Raw genomic sequence first — 23,856 nt, forward strand, 5'->3', positions numbered from 1 at the left:
TACTGTAGATATCTTTTTTTAAACAGCCCAGTTATCACACAGCAGTGTCAGGCAATGCACATGAGGGAAATACAACAATACAGTATTAGCACACACCTTCAAAATCCTGAAAAAGCTGATGTATAAACGTCCACTTAATTTTTCTTACTGTGATGTAGATCCTCTTCGATAACATTTGTATTATTGTGATTCAAATGTGTACATATTTAGCGTTCAAGTGTTACTATTGGAAATGTACATATTTAATTGAATATCCGCAGTCATTGCAACAATCCTGATTTAATAGATAACAGGTAAAATGTTACATTCAGAAACATACATATACATGTTTACAGTTTCAGTTCTATGGTACCCATGAACAATTTAAGTCTGGCTAACGTCCAGTCTGTAGCTAGCCTGAAAAGGTAGTTTGTGATGTGATGAATATCACAGTGAATGAAGCGTTTCCCCAGATACTTTAGAGAACGAACCCAGATACGCATGCTTTGAAAATATACCGTAAATGTCTGGTAATTACTGAATATTATTTTATGTAGTCACTGTAAAACAACAAACAGATGGGAACATTTCAGACCCAAAGCCTGTAGATGTGATTCATTGAAAAATGATTTGCTTTCGTACACTCAAATACTGAAATCTGTAATTATGTAATCGTTTAAATTGCTTACCTGTATATGTGATTTCTACCACTGTATACAATCTGTGACATTCAGAAACTTGGGCTTGGTGTCATGCAAAACCTCATGAAAGAAAGCACAAAAATAGAAGCAGATAGCATGATCCCAAAGCCATTAACCCAACTTCAACACAAAGAATATTAAATAAACAAATGCCATCGCAGAGGACAGACTAAAGACATCCACAAATTAAGTGAAGCTGACAAACAAATTGGGATGTATTCGATTATTATTTCTTTATTTGAAAAAAAAAAAAAAAAAACTAACAAACAAAAAAAAGATATGGAAAGGTGTGGGGGGGATATAGAGAGAGAGAGAGAAAGAGAACGAGAGCGCGAGAAAAGAGAGCGCGAGAGAAAGCGAGAACTATTCCAAAGAAAACTAAAAGTTCTCTCACACGGGCAGTCAATCAAAATAAAACAAGGCAACTTTCTTCATCTCCTCAGCGTCCTTGTTCCCGTGGCAACCTGGACGTCCTCTGGGAGCTCCTGGAGGAGGCTGCCTGCCCAGGAAGTCACTCCCCAGTGAGGACGTGTGTGTGTATGTGTGTGTGGAGAAGCCAGCAGGCTGCTCACAGGAAGTCCCCTTGTTCCCAGCGACTCACAGCATCTGCCACTCAAAGGCGAACATGACGTTGACCACCTCCAGGCTGCGGGCAATCTCCTCCAGGACGCAGTGATGCTGCCACAGCTGCTGGAGCTTCCTGTAGCGCTCAGGGCACAGGTGCAGGGGGTTGCCCCTCCTGGTGAACACACACATACACACATACACACACACACACACACACACACACACAAGACCAACACGACACAGAATCAGTGACGAGTCTATCTGTCCAAACGTCTGTTTGATGTCTGGTAGCTTTCAACGACACAGAGCCTCAAACCCTGGTAAGGATCCCCTGCAAAAGCGTCAAGGTGAGCAGCGAGAGAGGTGAGGGGACTTACACCAGCTGGGGGTCTGTTTCCCCGTAGTCGTCCAGGTACGGGGGGGGACAGGTGCTTCCTCTTGTCCTGCTGGCCATGAGCACAATCTCACACTCCCGGATTCTGGTGGAGACAATCCCAGTAGTTAATAATAATAAATAATAAAACACATTCAACTTATAGGGAGCACTTTTCTAAACGCTCAAAGACGCTTCACAGAGGAAACTCCAGGTAAAAATGATTGACCTTGTGAATGTATCCATGTATAAATAAATGACTAGGTTGTTTAAAAACTAGGAGCTATTAATATTGATGAAGTACTACTTAGTACAATATTAGGAGTACTACAAGTCAGGCCTGGAGCGCTGAGTCCTGGAGCTGCTGCTCTGGTTCCACCACCCACCTGAGGAACATTCCCACCCCCGCCCCGCAGGTGGCAGCGTGGGCCGTGCAGGCGCCCACGTCCTCCCCGTTCAGCTGCACCTGGCAGCAGCTGCTCTGGGAGCACAGCATGGTGCCGCAGAACAGACACAGCGTGGGGTGTTTCCTCTCATCGTCGGTGGAGCTGGGGCACCTGGGGGAGGGGGTGGGGAGAGGGGGAGGGAGAGAGAGCGGGAGAGGGAGAGGAGGAGAGGGGGTGGGGGAAAGGGGGTGGGGGAGGGAGAGGGGGAGAGAGCGGGTGGGAGAGGGGGTGGGGGAGGGAGGGAGGGAGAGGGAAAGAAGGGGTGGGGGAGGGAGGGGGGGGGAGTCACCCACGGTGTCACTCCGGTGTGGGCTGTCGGGTGCGTGCATTCAGAGCAGGCGCCCCATACTTACTGAAAGTGACTGGCTTGATTTAGAAGAGCGCTATAATCCTCGGGAAGATTAATTAACCGATTCCCTCTCCGGGGATACCTGTGGCCAATAATGACATTAGATCAGCTCAACCTGCAGAGCACATGCTGATACCAGACATGTCTGATTGGGATAAGGCCTCATGATGAAGCAGGTGGTCAAACGGACCTGATAGCCTGGATTTCCCCTTTCAGGGCTTTGGTTACCACTGTGCTCCCACACCACCTGAGAATGAGCAGCAGCAACAACAGGTCAATCAATCAATCAATCTTTACTTATAAAGCACAACTAAACACAACTTTCGTTGACCAATGTGCTATACAGAGTGCTAAAATCAACATGACAACAAATACATACAGACAAACAACTGCATCCACACTCATCCCTATAGGACACCTCCAAACACCACAGGTAGATGACGCTGGAGATCTTAAACTTATTATTATAATAATTTAAACCGATTTAGTTGAGGCTTTGTTCCAAAGCAATGTGCGGGGTGGGTGACGATGGGTTTTGAACCTGCAACCTCTTGATCTGTGGTCGAATGCTCCTCCGCTGAGCTGTAGCCGTCTCTAGGTAAGTGTAGCTATGCCTGACAGGTGTGTGAGGCGAGCCTACCTCTGCAGTAAGGGGAAGACTGTTTCCTTGTGCTCCTGGAACAGCAGGAACAGATTGGAGGGCAGGGCCAGGTAACTGCACAGCGCCGCCATCTGGCTCTGAGGTGTCACTGCAATGCACAAGACGAGTGCGGGTCAGGCATCTCAATCACACATTCATACATGCAGATATGGCAAAAGGACACTTCACTCAAGTAGGAGTAGGCTCAGGTCAAAGTTTAGGTACTGACTACACCTTTTCACTCAAGTTAAAGTAAAGAAGTGTGGGCTCTGATGTATAGTTATTATAAACAATTATTTGAAAATATCAGTTGAACCTTTTTTTCTTTTTACCTTTGAAGAAAAAAAAAAGTTTTCATCCTTTGTAAATCTAAAGAGCTGCTCCATGGTAGCTTTGTAGACTACCTTACGTTTGTTGTCCGTAATAGCCAGGAAATGAAAAAAGGCGCACAGTGACAAGACATCATATTGACCATACTGGAAGCCTGATGTACCTTCAGAGCTGGAGAGATCCTCCGGAGGAGACACTCCAGTCAGACAGCTGAAGAAGAGAGCAGAGCAGCGCAGGAAGGGCATGACCCCCCTTCTGACCTGGTCAGCCACGGCACTGCCGGCCACCCCGGGCTTCAACCTGGAGGGAGCAGGACAGGGTGAGACTGGAGCCAGCCCTGGGGCTGAGGTGAGAGGAGGTGAGACTGCAGCCAGCCCTGGGGCTGAGGTGAGAGGAGGTGAGACTGCAGCCAGCCCTGGGGCTGAGGTGAGAGGAGGTGAGACTGGAGCCAGCCACAGGGCTGAGGTGAGAGGAGGTGAGACTGGAGCCAGCCCTGGGGCTGAGGTGAGAGGAGGTGAGACTGGAGCCAGCCCTGGGGCTGAGGTGAGAGGAGGTGAGACTGGAGCCAGCCACAGGGCTGAGGTGAGAGGAGGTGAGACTGGAGCCAGCCCTGGGGCTGAGGTGAGAGGAGGTGAGACTGGAGCCAGCCCTGGGGCTGAGGTGAGAGGAGGTGAGACTGGAGCCAGCCACAGGGCTGAGGTGAGAGGAGGTGAGACTGGAGCCAGCCCTGGGGCTGAGGTGAGAGGAGGTGAGACTGGAGCCAGCCCTGGGGCTGAGGTGAGAGGAGGTGAGACTGGAGCCAGCCCTGGGGCTGAGGTGAGAGGAGGTGAGACTGGAGCCAGCCACAGGGCTGAGGTGAGAGGAGGTGAGACTGGAGCCAGCCCTGGGGCTGAGGTGAGAGGAGGTGAGACTGGAGCCAGCCCTGGGGCTGAGGTGAGAGGAGGTGAGACTGGAGCCAGCCCTGGGGCTGAGGTGAGAGGAGGTGAGACTGGAGCCAGCCCTGGGGCTGAGGTGAGAGGAGGTGAGACTGGAGCCAGCCCTGGGGCTGAGGTGAGAGGAGGTGAGACTGGAGCCAGCCCTGGGGCTGAGGTGAGAGGAGGTGAGACTGGAGCCAGCCCTGGGGCTGAGGTGAGAGGAGGTGAGACTGGAGCCAGCCCTGGGGCTGAGGTGAGAGGAGGTGAGACTGGAGCCAGCCCTGGGGCTGAGGTGAGAGGAGGTGAGACTGGAGCCAGCCACAGGGCTGAGGTGAGAGGAGGTGAGACTGGAGCCAGCCACAGGGCTGAGGTGAGAGGAGGTGAGACTGGAGCCAGCCCTGGGGCTGAGGTGAGATGAGGTGAGACTGGAGCCAGCCCTGGGGCTGAGGTGAGAGGAGGTGAGACTGGAGCCAGCCACAGGGCTGAGGTGAGAGGAGGTGAGACTGGAGCCAGCCACAGGGCTGAGGTGAGAGGAGGTGAGACTGGAGCCAGCCACAGGGCTGAGGTGAGAGGAGGTGAGACTGGAGCCAGCCACAGGGCTGAGGTGAGAGGAGGTGAGACTGGAGCCAGCCACAGGGCTGAGGTGAGAGGAGGTGAGACTGGAGCCAGCCACAGGGCTGAGGTGAGAGGAGGTGAGACTGGAGCCAGCCACAGGGCTGAGGTGAGAGGAGGTGAGACTGGAGCCAGCCACAGGGCTGAGGTGAGAGGAGGTGAGACTGGAGCCAGCCCTGGGGCTGAGGTGAGAGGAGGTGAGACTGGAGCCAGCCCTGGGGCTGAGGTGAGAGGAGGTGAGACTGGAGCCAGCCACAGGGCTGAGGTGAGAGGAGGTGAGACTGGAGCCAGCCACAGGGCTGAGGTGAGAGGAGGTGAGACTGGAGCCAGCCCTGGGGCTGAGGTGAGAGGAGGTGAGACTGGAGCCAGCCCTGGGGCTGAGGTGAGAGGAGGTGAGACTGGAGCCAGCCACAGGGCTGAGATGAGAGGAGGTGAGACTGGAGCCAGCCACAGGGCTGAGGTGAGAGGAGGTGAGACTAGAGCCAGCCCTGGGGCTGAGGTGAGAGGAGGTGAGACTGGAGCCAGCCACAGGGCTAAGGTGAGAGGAGGTGAGACTGGAGCCAGCCCTGGGGCTGAGGTGAGAGGAGGTGAAACTGGAGCCAGCCACAGGGCTGAGGTGAGAGGAGGTGAGACTGGAGCCAGCCCTGGGGCTGAGGTGAGCAGGACAGGGTGAGACTGGAGCCAGCCCTGGGGCTGAGGTGAGCAGGACAGGGTGAGACTGGAGGCCAGCCCTGGGGCTGAGGTGAGAGGAGGTGAGACTGGAGCCAGCCACGGGGCTGAGGTGAGCAGGACAGGGTGAGACTGGAGCCAGCCCCGGGGCTGAGGTGAGCAGGACAGGGTGATACTGGAGGCCAGCCCTGGGGCTGAGGTGAGAGGAGGTGAGACTGGAGCCAGCCCTGGGGCTGAGGTGAGCGGGACAGGGTGAGACTGGAGCCAGCCACAGGGCTGAGGTGAGCAGGACAGGGTGAGACTGGAGCCAGCACCGGGGCTGAGGTGAGAGGAGGTGAGACTGGAGCCAGCCACGGGGCTGAGGTGAGCAGGACAGGGTGAGACTGGAGCCAGCACTGGGGCTGAGGTGAGCAGGACACGTGAGAGGAGGTGAGACTATCCCAATACTCTGATCCCCATTACACCTTACCCCTACCCCTTAATTTACCCCTAGCCCTTGAAACTGAGGGGTAAGGGCTACATAGCCCTAGGAAATGGGACACCACTTGGTTACAGGTACGTCATCTAGCACCTATCGATATCTCCAAAGCAAGTAGCGTTATGCACTGATATCAAACGAAATTCACTGCTAATGGAATTTACTTAAAACTGTAGACATGCTAGTCAGAGAAATGCGGGACTGTTGTGCAAATCAGCACTGTAACATTAGCGTACCGAACTAGCGATTTTTAGAAACTTTTCAATTAGGACAATGGTATATGTACAGGATTGTGTATACCACAAGACTGTCATAATTTTTTTATCAATTAATTAAGCCAAAAATATTACATTTATCAGGACTCTCTGGATGATCTGGCCGCCATTGTTGCCAGTCGCGCAGCATTCACATAGCCCTAGGTTTCAAGTAAGCTCCCGATCTTACTTGGTTTTAAGGGGTGTATACCCCTTCGTCTTAGCCCTACCCCGAGCTCAAAAAGAGTATTGGGACACCACTAGCTCTCACGGGAACGCGCAAAACTAAGGGGAAGGGGTAAGGGGGAGTATTGGGATTCGGCCTTACCCCTGGCAGAGCTGCGACACGGTGGAGTAGAGCTCAGCTGCTGCTCTGCTCTCCTCTCCTCCCTCCTCCCCAGCACACACTGCAGGGAAATCTGCACACGTGTGGACACACACACAGAGGAAAGGGGAGGGTATAGCTCCATGGTTAGAGCACTTCTACAGCAATCCAAAAAGTTGCATGTTCAGATCACTGTGTGTGTGTGTGGTGGCGCGCAGTCGTACCCGGGCAGGAGAGCAGCACCTGCAGGGTGTGAGCCATGGTGACCAGGTGCAGGATGTGCAGGTGGTTGTAGGCAGAGCTGAGGGCCGAGGGCTGCAGGTCCACAGCCTTCTCCTGGTAGAGGGCTGGAACAGCCAGCACCAGCCCCACCTGGGACCACCACACAGCCACCACACACGTTGGGATCAAAGCGCTTTGGATGTATTTCTGATCATCGTGTGTTTAGTCAGTCAGCTGCTATAATGGAGATGTTGCATCTCAGTAAATGATAACGTGCCTGGTAACTAAGACGTGATTACCGAGACAACCCTGACTAAGCACTTCGTTTAGTCATTTAGCAAACGCTCTTATCTAGATCCTCCATCTTTCTGGGGTACTTTCTATATGCACTATTTGTATGCCACTTTGTATAAAAGCGTTTGCTAAATGATTCAAATGTCAAATGTAACGTGGCAGGGTTAGTCAGGGTGAGGTACCACAGCCTGCACAGGGGGGGCGACGGAGGGCTCACCAGGAGGTGGAAGCAGTCCACCTCTAGGAGCGAAGGAGTGATGTCCGAGCTGAAGGAGGGCAGCAGGACTGCAGGCAGGGAAAGGGACAGGGATACAATTATCAAAACAAATACAAAGTGTGCAGGCCTGTTCCAGCAGGCTTCCTGGCTACCTACCCCCCAGCATGTCGGTGAAGTACTGCTGGATGAGCCCCTCAGAGCTTCGGTTCCGCTGAGCGGCGGAGAACTGGACCACCGCCTTCAGCCCCGCCAGCTGGAACACAGAACGCATGCGGAACACACGCAGAACGTCAGAGAACCCACCGACCAAACACTTGGATGCTCAGTGACCAATCAGGGACCTCCTGTGAGAGCTGTCTGACCTGTCTGTTCTGTAAGGAGCCAATCAGAGGCTTGTCCTCCTCTTGCAGCATGTTTTCTAGACGGAAGACGAGCACATGTTAGCAGGAGCTGAACTCTAACAGACTGAAGAGAACAAGTGAGAAGAGAGGGGGAAGCTAGATGGAAGAGTGGAATGAGCCTTCAAGCACTTTATATACATTACTATGCAAAGGTCTTAGTCACCCAACATAAATATATATTTATATATATATAATATATATTATAAAAAAAATATTTTTAATTGTCGGTTATGTTTTCGTGTTTAGTCTTTTCATGTGTTAAAGCATTTTTGCTTTACTTTTTGTCTTTTTTATTGGACCTTTGCACTGTACTGTACATCGCTTCGAGACAAAAGCATCTGCTGAATGGATAAAAGACGTAGGTGTAAAGGAGGTGGTTGGAGGGATGCGGTCGAACCGATGGCCTGGATGGTGAAGGCACAGGTGTTCCAGGCCATGATGGGCACCAGGGGGCACAGCTCGTTCACCGGGGTCTTTAGCCCCACCCGGTGGACAGTGTTGGCACACACCACAAGCATCTCCGCTATGCTGACTGAGAACTTCCTCCTGCAGGGCAACAGCACATATCGCTTTCCTATTACCACATGCAGGAATAATAATTAATAATCAATAAATAAAAAGTGATTCTATTATAATAATAATTTATGATACTGCTTTTATTTGAATGTAATAATTAAATGTTTTACTTATGTTATTATACAGTATATGGTAATAATTATATAAATTATAATAATACATGTATTTATATATGTAGCAGACAATAACACACATGATCCTACTAATTAGCTGGTTGATCCATTAACTAGGGTTGGTATATCAGGTCAAATAAGTGTGGTTGGAGCAAAGCCCAGCAGGCAGGTAGCTTTCCAGGAACAGGGTCTGAGGCAGCCCTGACCTCCAGGAACAGGGTCGGGGGCAGCCCTGACCTCCAGGAACAGGGTTAGGCAGCCCTGACCTCCAGGAACAGGGTTAGGCAGCCCTGACCTGCAGGAACAGGGTCGTGGGCAGCCCTGACCTCCAGGAACAGGGTCGGGGGCAGCCCTGACCTCCAGGAACAGGGTCGGGGGGGGCAGCCCTGACCTGCAGGAACAGGGTCGGGGGGGGCAGCCCTGACCTGCAGGAACAGGGTCGGGCAGCCCTGACCTCCAGTGTTATAGGGACCGGACCAATGAGAACAGCTGATGTTGATGACTCACGGTTCCTGTACTCCAAAGCTGAGGATGGAGCGGAAGTCTGGCTGTCCCTGTCCACACAGCCCTGCTCCCCCCACCTCACCGGCCTCCCCACGCACCTCTGGAACACAGCAAGGGAGTCACTCTAGAAACCAGGGGCTGACTTGGAGAACAGCAATCAAAGAGGTGGGGTTAAGGTTGTTACTGCTCCCTGAGAGAGGGACTTGAGTCCTCTGATGCTGATTAGGGTTTAGCAGTTAGGGTTCAAGGGTTAAGGATAGGGGGTTAGGGATTAAGGCTGGGGTTCGGGTTATTACCGGCTCCCTGAGAGATGGACTTGAGTCCTCTGATCCTGGCTGAGATGATCTGGATCCAGCGAGGCAGGGTCAGAAGCTGGCCCACCAACTCAGCATCCTCACTACACACAGAAAGAACCACAGGGTCACCACCACACCACCTACACCCACTGGGTTTACCCCACACAGGAGGCCTCCTCCTGGGCTCCAGGAGGGGCGTGGGCGGGCCGGAGGGACGTACTAGTTGAGGGAGAGAGGCTCCAGGGGGATTATGGGGACCACGGTGTTGCACAGGGACTTGCAGAGGGGACACAGGTACTCTCCGTTCTCCAGGTCGATGATCAGCTCCGCGTGGAGGCGGGTCCGTGTGGTGTTCTGCACCGCCTCGAAATACCTGGAACACAGAGACATAGACAGAGACACAGACACACAGACAGAGACACAGACAGAGACACAGACACACAGACAGAGACACAGACACACACACAGAGAGACAGACACACACACAGAGAGACAGACACACACACACAGAGAGACAGACACACAGACAGAGACACAGACACACACACAGACACACACACAGAGAAAGGTCCAGATTGAGCAAAAATGATCCAGATCCATAGAGATGACAGGCTATGGAGTGATCGCAGACATTTGGGCGTGTATGTGAGTGTGGTGACTCACTTCTGCCAGCAGGTGGCGTGCATGACGTGGCCACAGCTCCCGGTGTGGGTCCCCACGGCCAGGTCCGGAGGCATGAACAGGGGATACGTTTCTGGGGCGCAAAGGAAAGAACACGACATCTCGTCCAACAGATACCAGGCTAAGACACAGGATGTTCAATAACAAAAAACAACACAAAATCCAAGTGAGAAACTGACTGTCGGCCTGGCTAGGGATCCTGCCCCTGCTCTGGGTCAGCACGGTGGAGCTCTGGACGCAGGCCGTCAGCACCATGGCAGGGGACAGGGCCTGGACCTCCTGTTCCTCCTGACACAGGATGCAGGTGAGGATCTCCCTCTCGGCCGGAGTGGACCCCCGCTGGGGCCCCACCGCCACGCACAGCTCCCTCAGCTCCATGGCAACGCTGCAGGACGGGGGGGGGGGGGGGGGCACATCCATGAGGGGGGGCAGGAGGGAGAGGGGGGGCAGGAGGTAGAGGGGGGGGTCGCCCAATAACCGCAGGGTTGGATGTGCGAACCGAGTCTACGAGGCTCTGGATAAAAGTGTTCGCTAAGCGAACACGTTTCTCATCTCTTCCTCCTCACCTCTCAGTAGAAGCCATAGCCTCGCCGTGATTCCCGCTCTCTGGCATGTTGTCGTACAACATTTTGTTGGACTCAATAAAGTTTTTCTGCATGGCCGACATCTGGGCCATGATCTTCTGGCGGTGGAGTTTGGCCGCCTCAGCCTTCCTCTTCCTTTCCGCCTTCTCCTTGTCCTGGACGTTCTGGGCCAGGTAGAGACTGAGGGTGAGAAACTGCAGCTACCCTGGACCCTGACATTAGGATAGCCCTGCTCCTCTAGGGATACACCGTACTTTACATTGAGTCATTTAGCAGACGCTCTTATCCGGAGCGACTTACAGTCGCATCCTGAATTTTCGGTTTTGGTTTCGACCAAGATCTTTCATTTCGATGCATCACTAGATTAGACCCCCCCATGTGGTTTGCGCTCACCTCCTCTGGCTTGCTGGTCTCCATGCTCATGGATGCTGCCGGACTCGACTTCTCTCTAAGGCACTTGACCATGTCAAACATCTGACAGACATGGAAAGCACATGTTCACAGCTGTGCCTCACCATGTGGGACCTTCAGAGAGCTTCCAGGGGTGAGGGGCTCACCTTGAGGTTCCAGTTGATCATGTCTTTCTGGGCCTCCAGCGAGGGGAGACTCTTGACTTTAGACAGCAGATGGAACACAGACTTGCCGTGCTCCGAGCCGATCTCTGGAACAGCGGCCCCAAAAACATCTCAAAAGCGTCCAAGGATGAAAACATACGATTTCTCTCCCGTAAAATGAAATCATGAAATCTTTCTCATTCATCTGAAACACTCTAAGGAAGGCACCACCCCTTGAGCAAGTGGTTAATAATAATTCACTAAATAAATGACTTCAATGTGTACTCATTGAATAAGGAAGCCATAGTGTGTCAATAACGTGAAAGGAAGTCACGGTCACTCACGGCGGGCCTTGAGGCTGAAGTCAAAGGTCACCTCCTCCACGGAGCTGGCCTCCAGCTGGGTCTTCTCCTCCTGTAGCCCCTGGGCTATGAGGTGGACAGCCTGGGAGGAACACACACACACGTCACACACACACCACACAGATTCGAGAGACCGCAGATAGAGTGCGGCTTGTCTGGCTTGTTATATGTTTTAAATCTATTACTTTTATCACTTGTATTATTGTTTTTGTTGATTTTTATGGAAAGCACCATGAGCTGCAATTCCTGTATGAAATGTGCTATACAAATAAAGTCTTACTTACTTACTAACTTACTTACCACACACACCCTGCTTGACTACAGAACTGCTTGTGTGTAGTGCTGCTGAGGCGTGTGTAGTGTGTGGTGTGTGTGTTCATGTGAGGACCTAGTCAGAAGGTGCAGAGAGAAGACGAGCAGACGTACTCTCTGGATCATGGCCTCTGTCCACTGCGTGGCGCGGTCCTCCACGGCTCTCTGCAGCACCCTCCTGAGGACGTGGATCAGGACGTCGCAGCACAGCAGGCGCACGATGCTGGAGAAGGCCGGGCAGAAGGGGGGAGGCACTGGGGGGCGCAAGGCTGGACACAGCGCAGGGTCACAGGAGAACAGACACATGAGCAAAACCCAATATGGCTCCAGAAGGGAAAAATATATACTTACATAGTACAAACATACTTACAAATACTTAAGTTGTCAATAAGTATGTGACCATACGAAATCGGAACGTTTGAAATACAATTCCAATTGTTTAATAGAGTTAGTAAGTAGGCTATTTTTCCACTGAGGCTGTTATCTGATGAAGTCGTACCTTTGTCACTGCCCTCCTGTGTTCTCTTCTTCTTTTGAGCGTCTTCAGCCTGCAGGACAGAGAGGGGGTTAGTTCCTCACCAGGACAGACTATAACACACAACAGCAGGAGGCGACACCGGTGGAAACTCCAAAGCTCTCGTCCTACCTTGCTGTGCTGAGATTTAGAGTAGTGGTAGTAGAAGGGATTAAACTCCACCAGACATTCCTTTTTGACTTCATACACGCCATGACCAGAGACACCAGGTTTCCTAAGGACAGGGTCAAGAGGGGGTCAACACAGGGTCAAGAGGGGGTCAACACAGGGTCACGAGTAATGGCAGGTATTTGCTCTCGTATCAAACCCTCTCCACTCACTTGAAGGTGGAGACCTTGGGGATGACAGTCTCCAGGCCGGTCTCATGGCTCTCCTGTGGAGACAGGAAGAGGCAGTCAGGAACGTGTCTTCAGAATCATGTCTTCCAGAGTAGTTAACAAGGTAACTAGGAGTGGTAGATCAGATGTGGTTTGCAGGAGGTATGGTGTATTATGGGATGTCTCACGTTCTCAGGCAGGCCCTTCACCAGGCTGCTGTGAGCCATGGGCTCGATGCAGAGCAGGTGGATCACCTCCCTCACGGTCACGTCCTCCTTGGTCACGTGACTGAGGCCAGGAACGTACCGCTCCCCTGAGGCACAAGTCGCTCTGGGTGAGATTTGGCACTGGCTCACGTTTGATATCAAAAGGCTCAGAGAGACAGAGAGAGAGAGAGACAGAGAGAGAGACAGAGAGATAGACAAAGAGACAGAGAGAGAGACAGAGAGAGAGACAGAGAGAGAGAGAGACAGAGAGAGAGAGAGAGAGAGAGAGAGAGAGAGAGAGAGACTTACCAACGATGATGATGAGGAGGAAAAGCATCTCTTCAGTCAGGCGATTCCACTGTTTCAAGAGTTCCTGCCCAGATCATCAGAACATCATCAGCCCATCACACCACAGTCAACAAGGATTATGATCTATCCAGCAGGTGTGGATGTTGCATTATGATCTATCCAGCAGGTGTGGATGTTGCATTATGATCTATCCAGCAGGTGTGAATGTTGCATTATGATCTATCCAGCAGGTGTGAATGTTGCATTATGATCTATCCAGCAGGTGTGAATGTTGCATTATGATCTATCCAGCAGGTGTGGATGTTGCATTATGATCTATCCAGCAGGTGTGAATGTTGCATTATGATCTATCCAGCAGGTGTGAATGTTGCATTATGATCTATCCAGCAGGTGTGAATGTTGCATTATGATCTATCCAGCAGGTGTGAATGTTGCATTATGATCTATCCAGCAGGTGTGGATGTTGCATTATGATCTATCCAGCAGGTGTGAATGTTGCATTATGATCTATCCAGCAGGTGTGAATGTTGCATTATGATCTATCCAGCAGGTGTGAATGTTGCATTATGATCTATCCAGCAGGTGTGAATGTTGCATTATGATCTATCCAGCAGGTGTGAATGTTGCATTATGATCTATCCAGCAGGTGTGAATGTTGCATTATGACCTATCCAGCAGGTGTGAATGTTGCATTATGATCTATCCAGCAGGTGTGAATGTTGCATTATGATCTATCCAGCAGGTGTGAATGTTGCATTATGATCTATCCAGCAGGTGTGGATGTTGCATTATGATCTATCCAGCAGGTGTGAATGTTGCATTATGATCTATCCAGCAGGTGTGAATGTTGCATTATGATCTATCCAGCAGGTGTGAATGTTGCATTATGATCTATCCAGCAGATGTGAATGTTGCATTATGATCTATCCAGCAGGTGTGAATGTTGCATTATGATCTATCCAGCAGGTGTGGAAGTTGCATTATGATCTATCCAGCAGGTGTGAATGTTGCATTATGATCTATCCAGCAGGTGTGAATGTTGCATTATGATCTATCCAGCAGGTGTGGATGTTGCATTATGATCTATCCAGCAGGTGTGGATGTTGCATTATGATCTATCCAGCAGGTGTGAATGTTGCATTATGATCTATCCAGCAGGTGTGAATGTTGCATTATGATCTATCCAGCAGGTGTGAATGTTGCATTATGATCTATCCAGCAGATGTGAATGTTGCATTATGATCTATCCAGCAGGTGTGAATGTTGCATTATGATCTATCCAGCAGGTGTGGATGTTGCATTATGATCTATCCAGCAGGTGTGGATGTTGCATTATGATCTATCCAGCAGGTGTGAATGTTGCATTATGATCTATCCAGCAGGTGTGGATGTTGCATTATGATCTATCCAGCAGGTGTGAATGTTGCATTATGATCTATCCAGCAGGTGTGGATGTTGCTTACTTGATCCTTGCTAGAGGTGCTTCCATTAAAAACATCAAAGAGCTCAAATCTGAGCAGGATCAGCATGACAAAGTGGTTTGGGTTCATTTTGGAAGCTGCGATCTGTGGAGAAGGTCAATACATCTGTTCATTAGCAACACACACAAAAACAAGGCTGTTACAGAAATGCTGTGATTGACGAGCGCTGACCTGTAGCATGACGATGTCCTTGTCAAACATCTCATCCCTGCATTTCACATCCTGATAGTAATACACCTGGAAACAACAGGACCAAGTTCAAGTTAGAATAGGATTTCTTGTGTCGTATTGTGTGTCATCAGGTCATAAGTTTGGTAGGGTAGCGCCACACTGCCCCCCCCCCTGCCCCCCCCCCCCCTGGCCCCCCCCCCCTTTTACCCCCCTGGCCCCCCTCCTACCTGGCTGACCAGCGAGAGGCCGTTCCTGCGCCACATCTCAGCTGACACCTGGGCAGCCAGCACCAGACAGCGCAGAGGGTGCTCAGCCAGGTAGGTGAAGTCACAGCTCTCCTGGAACACACACACACACACACACATCCCTGTCCTTCAGCATCGGTGGGGGTAGAGAGATCGTGTGCATAACAATAAGGATAATAACACAACACTGGCTGACTGGCTGATTGGCTGGCTGACTGATTGGCAACAAACTTCTTCCAACTGACTTGCACCCAAATGGTGGAAGTCCATTCGGAACACAATTAGGAAGTGAATCCTCAAAGTCAGGTTAGATTATAACGTCTGATTTCACTTACGGGATCAAGATACTCGTGGAGGCGTGTGACTGCTCCTGTTTGGCACAGGGACACATACAGGCCTGGGAACACAAGAAACCACCAGTCAGCCGTTCCAGAAGACAACCTATACATCCTGTTAAGAGTCATACACGCTGTTCCTTAGACATTTCCATTAAATAGTTCAATCTTGACCTTCTGCTGGACTTTCCACTTTAACTATGTGTACGTTACTTTGCATTAAAGTGTCTTTATTAAATCTCCATGACAACTTAAGTCCCCAGGCAGAAAAATGGTTTACTTACAATCAAATTGAAATATTTTCAATAAATGTATATTTTTCTCCTCAACTGGAAATTGTGCGATATAGTGTGTTCACATCCTTTACTGACCAGCTTTAATATATGTAAGCATGTTTGGTACTAATACTTTGTAAGTCTGGTATTTTTCCACTGGAGTGTCCAGGGTGCAGTGACATGAGAAAGCCACTAGGGGGAGCAAGCATCCTCACCGGCCAGCAGTCTGGAGATGGGCAGGTGGATGCTGACTGGCTCCTGAGACACCTTGTATGGCCGGATGTGGAGGATCTGTTTGCACATGTAGTAGTCTGTGGGCTCGCTCAGGAGGGGCTGGTTGTTGCAGCGCATCAGGGCCCGGTGGCACTCCTTGAAGGCCAGAAGGAGCACCTTTTCCTGGGGAGGAGGAGCAAGCAAGGAGCCCTGTCAGGTTCTGGTTCACTGGTTCATGTTCATGTTCTGGTTCACTGGTTCATGTTCTGGTTCACTGGTTCATGTTCTGGTTCATGTTCTGGTTCATTGGTTCATGTTCTGGTTCACTGGTTCAGCTTCAGGTTTACCACGACTGTGGTTAGGGTAAGGGTTGGGGTAAATGTCAGAAATACAAATGTTTAATGGCTCTTCTTCATTGGCTCCTTGCATAGACCTGTGTGCGTGGAAACTTACAGAGTTCTCGGACCCTAGGCTTGCCCCTATGATTCACTCAGCACAGATAAGGTTATTTATTGCACCTCTACTAAGATAATGGTCAGCCTAGGAAACCTTGTTTACGTATGCCTCGTGTTACCCAAAGTTCAGATTTGGGAGTAGGCCTCTCTCTACACACAAGGAATGCTGAACACAGAATCATTCTTATACAGGATCAATGTGTTACATCTTCAATTTTTCCAACAGTAAAGCAGAAGGTGAACCTGACCCAGTGGTGGAGGTGTGAGGTCAGAGGAGAGAGGACAGAGGAGAGAGGACCGAGGAGAGAGGACAGAGGAGAGAGGACAGAGGAGAGAGGACAGAGGACAGAGGACAGAGGAGAGAGGACAGAGGAGAGAGGACAGAGGACAGAGGACAGAGGACAGAGGACAGAGGACAGAGGACAGAGGACAGAGGACAGAGGACAGAGGAGAGAGGACAGAGGACAGAGGACAGAGGAGAGAGGAGAGAGGACAGAGGACAGAGGACAGAGGACAGAGGACTCACATCAGACGTGCACCAGTCCTGGAACATGGCCAGGATGTGTCTCAGCTGGATCTGGATGGAGAAGCCGGCTTCCCACTCCGGCTCCACCTCGATGTGCTGCCCCAACTGCCGTTTCACCTCCTCCATACCCTGATGAGAACCAGCGGGCTTTAGGACCCCCACGTCTGAGACCCACCAGCACACGTACCTGTGACTGAACCAATCAGCTGTCCCTCGGGACGTGTTGAGGTACCTGCATGCAGTTGAGGAGTCCCAGGAAGACCCGGAGTCCTTCTAGAAACTGCTTCCTCAGCTCGTCCGTCCACAACGAAGGCTTGCTGATCAGAATGTACCTGGGAAGAGAAGACGTGGGGCCGCGGGAATGAGTCCCGGCTCAGCAACAGGAAGTGGTGAGCGGCGGGGAGGGGGGGGGGGAGGGGCAGGGGGCGTCGCTGTCACCTGAGGTCGCGGAAGATCATCTGGATGCGGAAGAACTTGTCGGAGTTGTAGCCCTGGAAGTGGAAGCGATGGTTGACGTCCAGGTGTTCCCGGAGCAGATCTATCACCGTGTCGACGATCACCTTGATCACGTTCCCTTCCTCGATAAGCTGCCTGGCCTACACGCACACGCACACACAGTCAGGGCAGAGGAGTGAAACCAGCAGCTGACAGACAGGAGCTAACTTTCCTTATGTCACATACAATATCGCTGGTTATAGGTTACAGGGTTTCCCGCAGCACTTTGCAGTTAAGGCGGCCGCCTAGACTACGTTATTATCAGCGATATTCGCCGTGTTTCCGCCAGTTTTCTCCCTTTCAGTCAAATGGCAGTCTCCCTTCTCTAGAGAACTTTTGGAGAACCGCCCCCCCCCCCCCCCCCCCCCCCCCCCCCCCCCCCCCCCCCCCCCCCCCCCCCAGTCCATCAGCAAATCTCACCCTACCACCTTGACTAACACATTTTCTGCGGGAAACCCTGGGTTACAACTTTTCATGAGGTAAACATTCGGTAGGCAGCTCCTACCAGAGTGGGTACAGTGAAGACCTGTACAGACAGAGCTGTGATGGATATACTCTTCTCATGGTCGTCACTGATGAAGTCTCTCTGCAGTTGCATGTAATGCTAACAGGAACACAGGGGTGGTAGAGATGTGAGCCACAACGCAGAGCACGCCAAAACCACGCCAGAGCGGATCTGAGCCTGGTACCTTAGTGAACTCGATGGCAAACAGCCTCTTGTACTCCGTCTCCATCAGCAAGCTGCAGAAAATCAGTTCGTGGACTATCTTGCGAGCTCCTGGTGGAAATGGGTACAGGAGATCAGTGTCGTGTGATCCACCAGAAAGAATATAAAAACATGTTGAATGATCTCCCACTCCCCCCCCCCTCCCCCCCCCACCTAGTCAGGAGCCAATGGGAGCCCAGGGGGGTGCTTGCCTTTGTAGAGTCTGGCGTCTTGCAGCATGAGCAGGCTGATGAGGCACTGTCCGCTCCCCGCTCCGCCAGCCTCCAGGGCCACCTGGCAGAACACCTGTCTGAAACCCCCTGACCCAATGCACAACATGTTCCTCTCAGCTCGTAGGGGTCAGATGGCTGAGCGGTTAGGGAATCGGGCTAGTAAACAGAAGGTTGCTGATTCGATTCCCGGCAGTGCAAAATGATGTTGTGTCCTTGGGCAAGGCACTTCACCCTGCTTGCCTCGGGGGGGGAATGTCCCTGAACTTACTGTAAGTCGCTCTGGATAAGCGCGTCTGCTAAATGACTAAATGTAAGCTCCCACCGAGAGCTCACAGAGCACGCTGGGAGGAGACAGGACTCCCTCTGGACTACAGAGGGAAACGCTGTGTTGATTGGTGTAGGGGGATGTCGGCTGTGATACCTGAGTAGCCTATGATCTGCTGGAACCAGGTGCCCAGACGTAGCGCGAAGCTCTGGTGGGCCATGACGGCCGAGTGGAGGATCTCCACACGCAGGGGCTGCATGGAAATGTGCTCTGAGTTGGACTGCCACACACACACACAGGGGAGGGGGGGGGGGGTCAGAGAGGGCGCTTCAGACACGGGGAAGCAGGTGTGCGGCAGCGGTGAGGTGTGTGCTTTACCCGGATGAGGTCGTTGGCTTGCTGGCAGGATCGAAGCGTTCCTCGTTTGACCGCACGGCGGCCCTGCAGGCAGGAGACAGGAAGACAGAGTTGATAAGGTCACATGACACACGGTTTTGTCTCGAACCGATGCTGGTCGGCCCTACGTCAACAGTCCAGTATGTGAGGTCATTCATATTTGAGGTCAAATGAGTACATTTCAAAGCAATTCAGCAACAAACACACTAATTCTATTAGTGCCCAAATTATTAAAGGGTATGTAACAGAACATAGAGTATAACAACATTATAATATATTGAATGACTTTCCCAGTAACATTAACATAAAGTGTTACCTACATGGCTATTTAGAGTCGCACAGGTTACCAGTACACCAGAAAAATAAATGTATGTTGCTACTTGAGTAGTCAAAATGATTGAATTGTAGGTTTGCCAAATGCTGGGGAAGCCCAGACAGTAGCCCAGACAGTAGCCCAGACAGTAGCCCAGACAGTAGCCCAGACAGTAGCCCAGACAGTACCTCTTTGTCGATGAGAGCAGTGTGTGTCTGGGCCTCAGCGTGGTCACAGTTGACAGAGCGCTGCAGGGTGTAGATCACATGCTCGTACGAGTGGTGCTCATCGTTGTACAACACGCAGTAGTAGGTGTTCTCCTTCACCCTGCGCAGGGGGAAACGTCACCATGGTGACGTCCTGGACGTCTCATTCACATCCAGATCTAGATAATACTAATGACTGGTATTTGTATTTATTCTTTTAAAGTAGTTCTGCATTTATTTTTCTGAGGGAAAGTATAGTCTGACAGGAAAACAGGAGGGGGGGGGGGGGGGGGGGGGGGGGGGGGGGTAGAGAGGGGATGACATGCAGCACAGGGCCCAGTCGGGATTCGAACCGAGGCCACTGCGATTATCCGGCCAGCCATAATAATAATGAACGCTTTTACTCGAAGCGACAAAACAATATAGGGAGGGATTTGAACTGGCAACCTATTGACCAGCAGTCACAAGCTCATGCTTTTCCACACTTCTATCTGTGGCTATGACATGATGTCATGTCCTGCTGGTCAGAAGCAGCGTGAGCAGGGTGCAGTACCTGGGCTGCAGCTCTGCGGGGAGCTCGTTCTTCTCCTCCCAGACCAGCAGGTCTGCGGTGTAGCTGAGCAGCACCTGGAACAGCTTCCGAGCCCGCTCCTCTAGACCAGTCTCCAGGGTGTCCTCCTACAGGGGGAACGCAGCACTGCATCAACCATCAGCAATGACAACTGTGAACGGAACTAGGGGGTCAGATGGCTGAGCGGTTAGGGATCAACCATCAGCAATGACAACTGTGAACGGAACTAGGGGGTCAGATGGCTGAGCGGTTAGGGATCAACCATCAGCAATGACAACTGTGAACGGAACTAGGGGGTCAGATGGCTGAGCGGTTAGGGATCAACCATCAGCAATGACAACTGTAAACGGAACTAGGGGGTCAGATGGCTGAGCGGTTAGGGAATCGGGCTATTAATCTAAAGGTTGCCTGATCGATTCCCGGCCGTGCCAAATGATGTTGTGTCCTTGGGTAAGGCACTTCACCCTACTTGCCTCGGGGGGACTGTCCCTGTACTTACTGTAAGTCACTCTGGATAAGAGCGTCTGCTAAATGACTAAATGTAAATGTAATGTAAACTAGCGAGGAAAGGATTATACTACGCCTTTAGTTCACAAATCGAAACACACGTTGGTGTGAATGTGTTCACTGAATCTGTGACGAAAGAGTTTCTTGTTAAAATAATAAAGCCTGCAAATCATTTCCAGAACACAGTTTAACTTGGCAAGTGTTCAAAATACTGTTACTGTTCCACTCCATTAAGTCCCTGCTTCCTCTGCTCTGAAACGATGCTTAAAACACAACACTTCTGGCCCCCTACCATGCACTATTTTCAGTAACAGCTCCATTTGCAAAAACCAGGAAGAATATTTGACCATATAAGACCAAAACAGACAGTCTCCAAAGCCAATTAGAATCCCTTGGGGACCAGACTAACAATTCAGCACAGCAGAATTTCAAGCAAGCATCAGACATGTGACGCATATCCACTACAATACAACAACATAGCATCCTGTCACACTGCCTGCTATTTCACACAACCACGTCAGGACAGCGCACAGAACATGTTTCTAACAGAATCCACTGCCTGTGTGGGAGTCTTCCAAAGTGCTGTCAGGTGAAGTGTCACCATTACAGGCACAGGAAAACAGAAAGCAGACCTCGACAGTCATGGCTTTGATGGAAGCACCTGCTGTGGATGGAAACAGGCCGACCTAATACTTGGCCTAAGCCTGCTGTGTTTGTTTAAGGCTCATGGACCTGATCTTATCAACCCAGGGATTGGACATACTGAGAAAGCTTGAGACAACAAACACCTGGACTCCACCTGGACTTATTGAACAGTTTTGCTCACATACAACAGACTATTATGTGTTCCATGACCCTCCATGCAACCTGATTATGAATACAACACAGAATACAGTGACGTCATAATGTAAGATATGTCTTAAAGACCCCCACCATACTCTCTCATTCAACTTCTTTTCCTTAAGTCTCCTCTGCACCCACCCTACAAACTATCTCCATCCTCTCAACTGTATTTGCTGCAGTGAAGCAGGTCATCACAGTGTCATTTTCCCAGACACTTGCTTCCCCCCTGAGCCAAAAGAGCCATATCTGCCTCAAGACAGGAAATTATGTATTCTGGAGTTTATTGACACAGAATGGAAAAGAACGTGCTGTATCTCCACCCCCGCCCCCCTTCCTCTTTTCCGGTTGTTATGTAACCCACCGTTTCCATGGCAGTGGAAGCTCCGAGGTCATGTGCAGAGCAGCAGGGGCCGGTCTTCCAGGCCTCCAGGTCACCACAGTCACAGAAGCCCCCACCCGAGGATGCGTGCATCTGGGAAACAAACACACGTGTCACCAAGGGACAGGAACAGATGGACCAGAACAGCAGGGGAAGGAGGACATTGTTGATGTTGTTGATGTTGTTGTTGTTGCTGCTATTTCCATCGCAACAACAGAGGGATATTCCATCTCAACAATGCTAGCAAAAACTTCCTCCAAACAATCCTAGCCAAACACAATTTGCTTGATTTAGAGCAACCAGACATTTCTTTCCATTTAGTATGTGGATAGGCTTCAGGACTTTAATAGGGAAACACACTGCACGTTGTCTGAAATAGAGATAGCTTTTTTTTCCTACAAAGTATTTTTACATATACAGAAATCATTTTAAGATTGTAGGCAGATAATATACTGCTACGAACATGACTACAGTATTATTACTAAACTTTGTAATCCGGATGATAAATATAGCTCTTTAGCTTTCAGACTACATGGATAAAACCATTCAAATGAAAGGAGGATTAGACAGGAACCTACTTTATATCGATGACCTTTGTGCACACTGTCCTGGAAGCAGTCCATGCACAGTACGCAGGTGGGATCAATTGCACAATCCCTGCAAGCAGACCCAAGGGAAGTTAGATTAGTCATTTGATCATCTGCATGTCAACAGCTGACTGATATCTCCACACACACACAAACAAACACACACAAACAAACACACACACACACACACACACACACTGCCGAGACTGCTGAGTTCACTCATGAATAACTCAAGAGATACTTAACGCTTAGGAGGTATTGTGTGAAGTGATCAGAATAAATAAAAAATATGAATAAAGAACTAAACAAAGTCTAGGTATCTGCATTTAGACATCTCAGATACCTCTGTAGTGTTTTTTGAAGGGGCTAAAACTTGATAAAGACCAGAGAGGCCCTAACCGACGACCGGTATGAAAGCCTAGTAACAGAACAGCAGTGGCCCTCTTCTGACCTGCAGGAGTACACTGTCTCTCCCTCTTTGAAGACTCGTCCACACAGCTGGGAGGAGGCGCTGCCTTGCTTCAGCTTTTCCAGCCCAGCCCTGGGGTCCTCTGCAAACAGGAAGCACTCCAGAGGCTGAAGAAGCCTACCCTGCACCTGCTCCTCCTCATCCTGGGGATTGGAGTCCTCCAGGCAGTAGATCTGTGGCACCTGCTCCATCAAGTGACGGAGCAACTCCGCCCCGCTGTCCGCAGCGTCTCTCCATCTCTGCGGGACAGAAGTTTACAACACCTGGATTAGGCTGCCTGAGAATTAACCTCCACTCCCATATAAGCAGAATTTACCGCAATAACACAGGCATCGGATATCATCAGCTAATCAAACTAGTCATAGAACATTTCAACAGTTACACTGTATAAACATATCGTTTCTAACGTGTGATTGGAATTCTTACTCCAAGCACTAGTTAGCTATCTAGTTTATCAATTATTATGTGCAGTATTGAACAGGGTTGAACAGCCGTTTTAGTTTGGCAGTTTAACAACAACACATTTCCATCGATACTTCTTCGACATATACAGTAGACGACTTGTTCTTCGTATTCCAGCAATTAACATTCTATGACAGAATCAAAACATCAACACGCTAAGTGCTGAATTTCTTGTTCAGTCTACGCTAGTGCACTAGCATCGGGCTGCGCAGGCAGAATGTTCACGCTGTACCTCATGCTACGGTAACATACCTTTCATATGTAACGTGGAATTGTATCGTATACATGGCTTTTCTAAATATGGTTCATATGACAACTCGGCTGTTTCACATTTACAACAAAAATAACATACCTTACTGAGCTCCAGCCCGTCAAATGTTTTTTCACCTTCCGCCATATTCCAAATGCCGTAAAGACTAACCGGGAGAAATTCTGGCGTAACCTAGACCTTTTTGCGACGGTCCTTGCCCAGAATTTATTCCAAAATATCGTAAAGTAGAAAATCTACATTTACTGAACATAATTTAACTGTAAATAGCTTTCGTTTGGACTGTAGCTATACATGTATCACTTTAATAGAAGAATGAGTCGCAAAAATATAAT

General features: G+C 50.3%; 1 protein-coding gene across 1 annotated transcript; it reads right to left on the reverse strand.

Annotated features, from left to right (window-relative positions):
• ubr1 (ubiquitin protein ligase E3 component n-recognin 1) lies at positions 1 to 23,753 on the reverse strand. Its single transcript, XM_047047900.1, has 47 exons — positions 23,606 to 23,753; positions 22,774 to 23,030; positions 22,314 to 22,392; positions 21,718 to 21,828; positions 19,989 to 20,113; positions 19,418 to 19,556; positions 18,899 to 18,961; positions 18,677 to 18,800; positions 18,235 to 18,342; positions 18,006 to 18,094; positions 17,822 to 17,920; positions 17,260 to 17,417; positions 17,054 to 17,153; positions 16,822 to 16,950; positions 15,843 to 16,023; positions 15,353 to 15,414; positions 15,000 to 15,110; positions 14,773 to 14,838; positions 14,584 to 14,685; positions 13,121 to 13,184; positions 12,794 to 12,918; positions 12,609 to 12,661; positions 12,400 to 12,502; positions 12,253 to 12,301; positions 11,868 to 12,022; positions 11,424 to 11,523; positions 11,083 to 11,186; positions 10,919 to 10,999; positions 10,508 to 10,689; positions 10,121 to 10,326; positions 9,924 to 10,014; positions 9,481 to 9,633; positions 9,261 to 9,361; positions 8,968 to 9,064; positions 8,169 to 8,317; positions 7,733 to 7,788; positions 7,527 to 7,623; positions 7,371 to 7,438; positions 6,862 to 7,009; positions 6,641 to 6,731; positions 3,549 to 3,685; positions 3,056 to 3,164; positions 2,606 to 2,662; positions 2,420 to 2,497; positions 2,007 to 2,177; positions 1,625 to 1,726; positions 1 to 1,419 (listed from the first exon to the last, which is right to left on the reverse strand). The coding sequence occupies exons 1-47, from the start codon at positions 23,648 to 23,650 to the stop codon at positions 1,278 to 1,280; spliced, it is 5,217 nt and encodes a 1,738-aa protein (XP_046903856.1). The 5' UTR covers positions 23,651 to 23,753; the 3' UTR covers positions 1 to 1,277.
• Positions 23,754 to 23,856: the final 103 nt, after the last annotated feature.

The sequence above is a fragment of the Hypomesus transpacificus genome, chromosome 3, assembly GCF_021917145.1.
Source record: "Hypomesus transpacificus isolate Combined female chromosome 3, fHypTra1, whole genome shotgun sequence".
Classification (NCBI taxonomy): Eukaryota; Metazoa; Chordata; class Actinopteri; order Osmeriformes; family Osmeridae; genus Hypomesus; species Hypomesus transpacificus.

Bases quoted from the DNA above. Each gene is read 5' to 3' on its own strand.
- ubr1 (XM_047047900.1), bottom strand. From the start codon at position 23,650: ATGGCGGAAGGTGAAAAAACATTTGACGGGCTGGAGCTCAGTAAG. The intron at 13,185-14,583 runs GTAAGCAACATC...TGATCTGGGCAG, and splicing joins GCACCTCTAGCAAGGATCAA to GAACTCTTGAAACAGTGGAA. The intron at 10,690-10,918 runs GTGAGCGCAAAC...TACCTGGCCCAG, and splicing joins AGACCAGCAAGCCAGAGGAG to AACGTCCAGGACAAGGAGAA.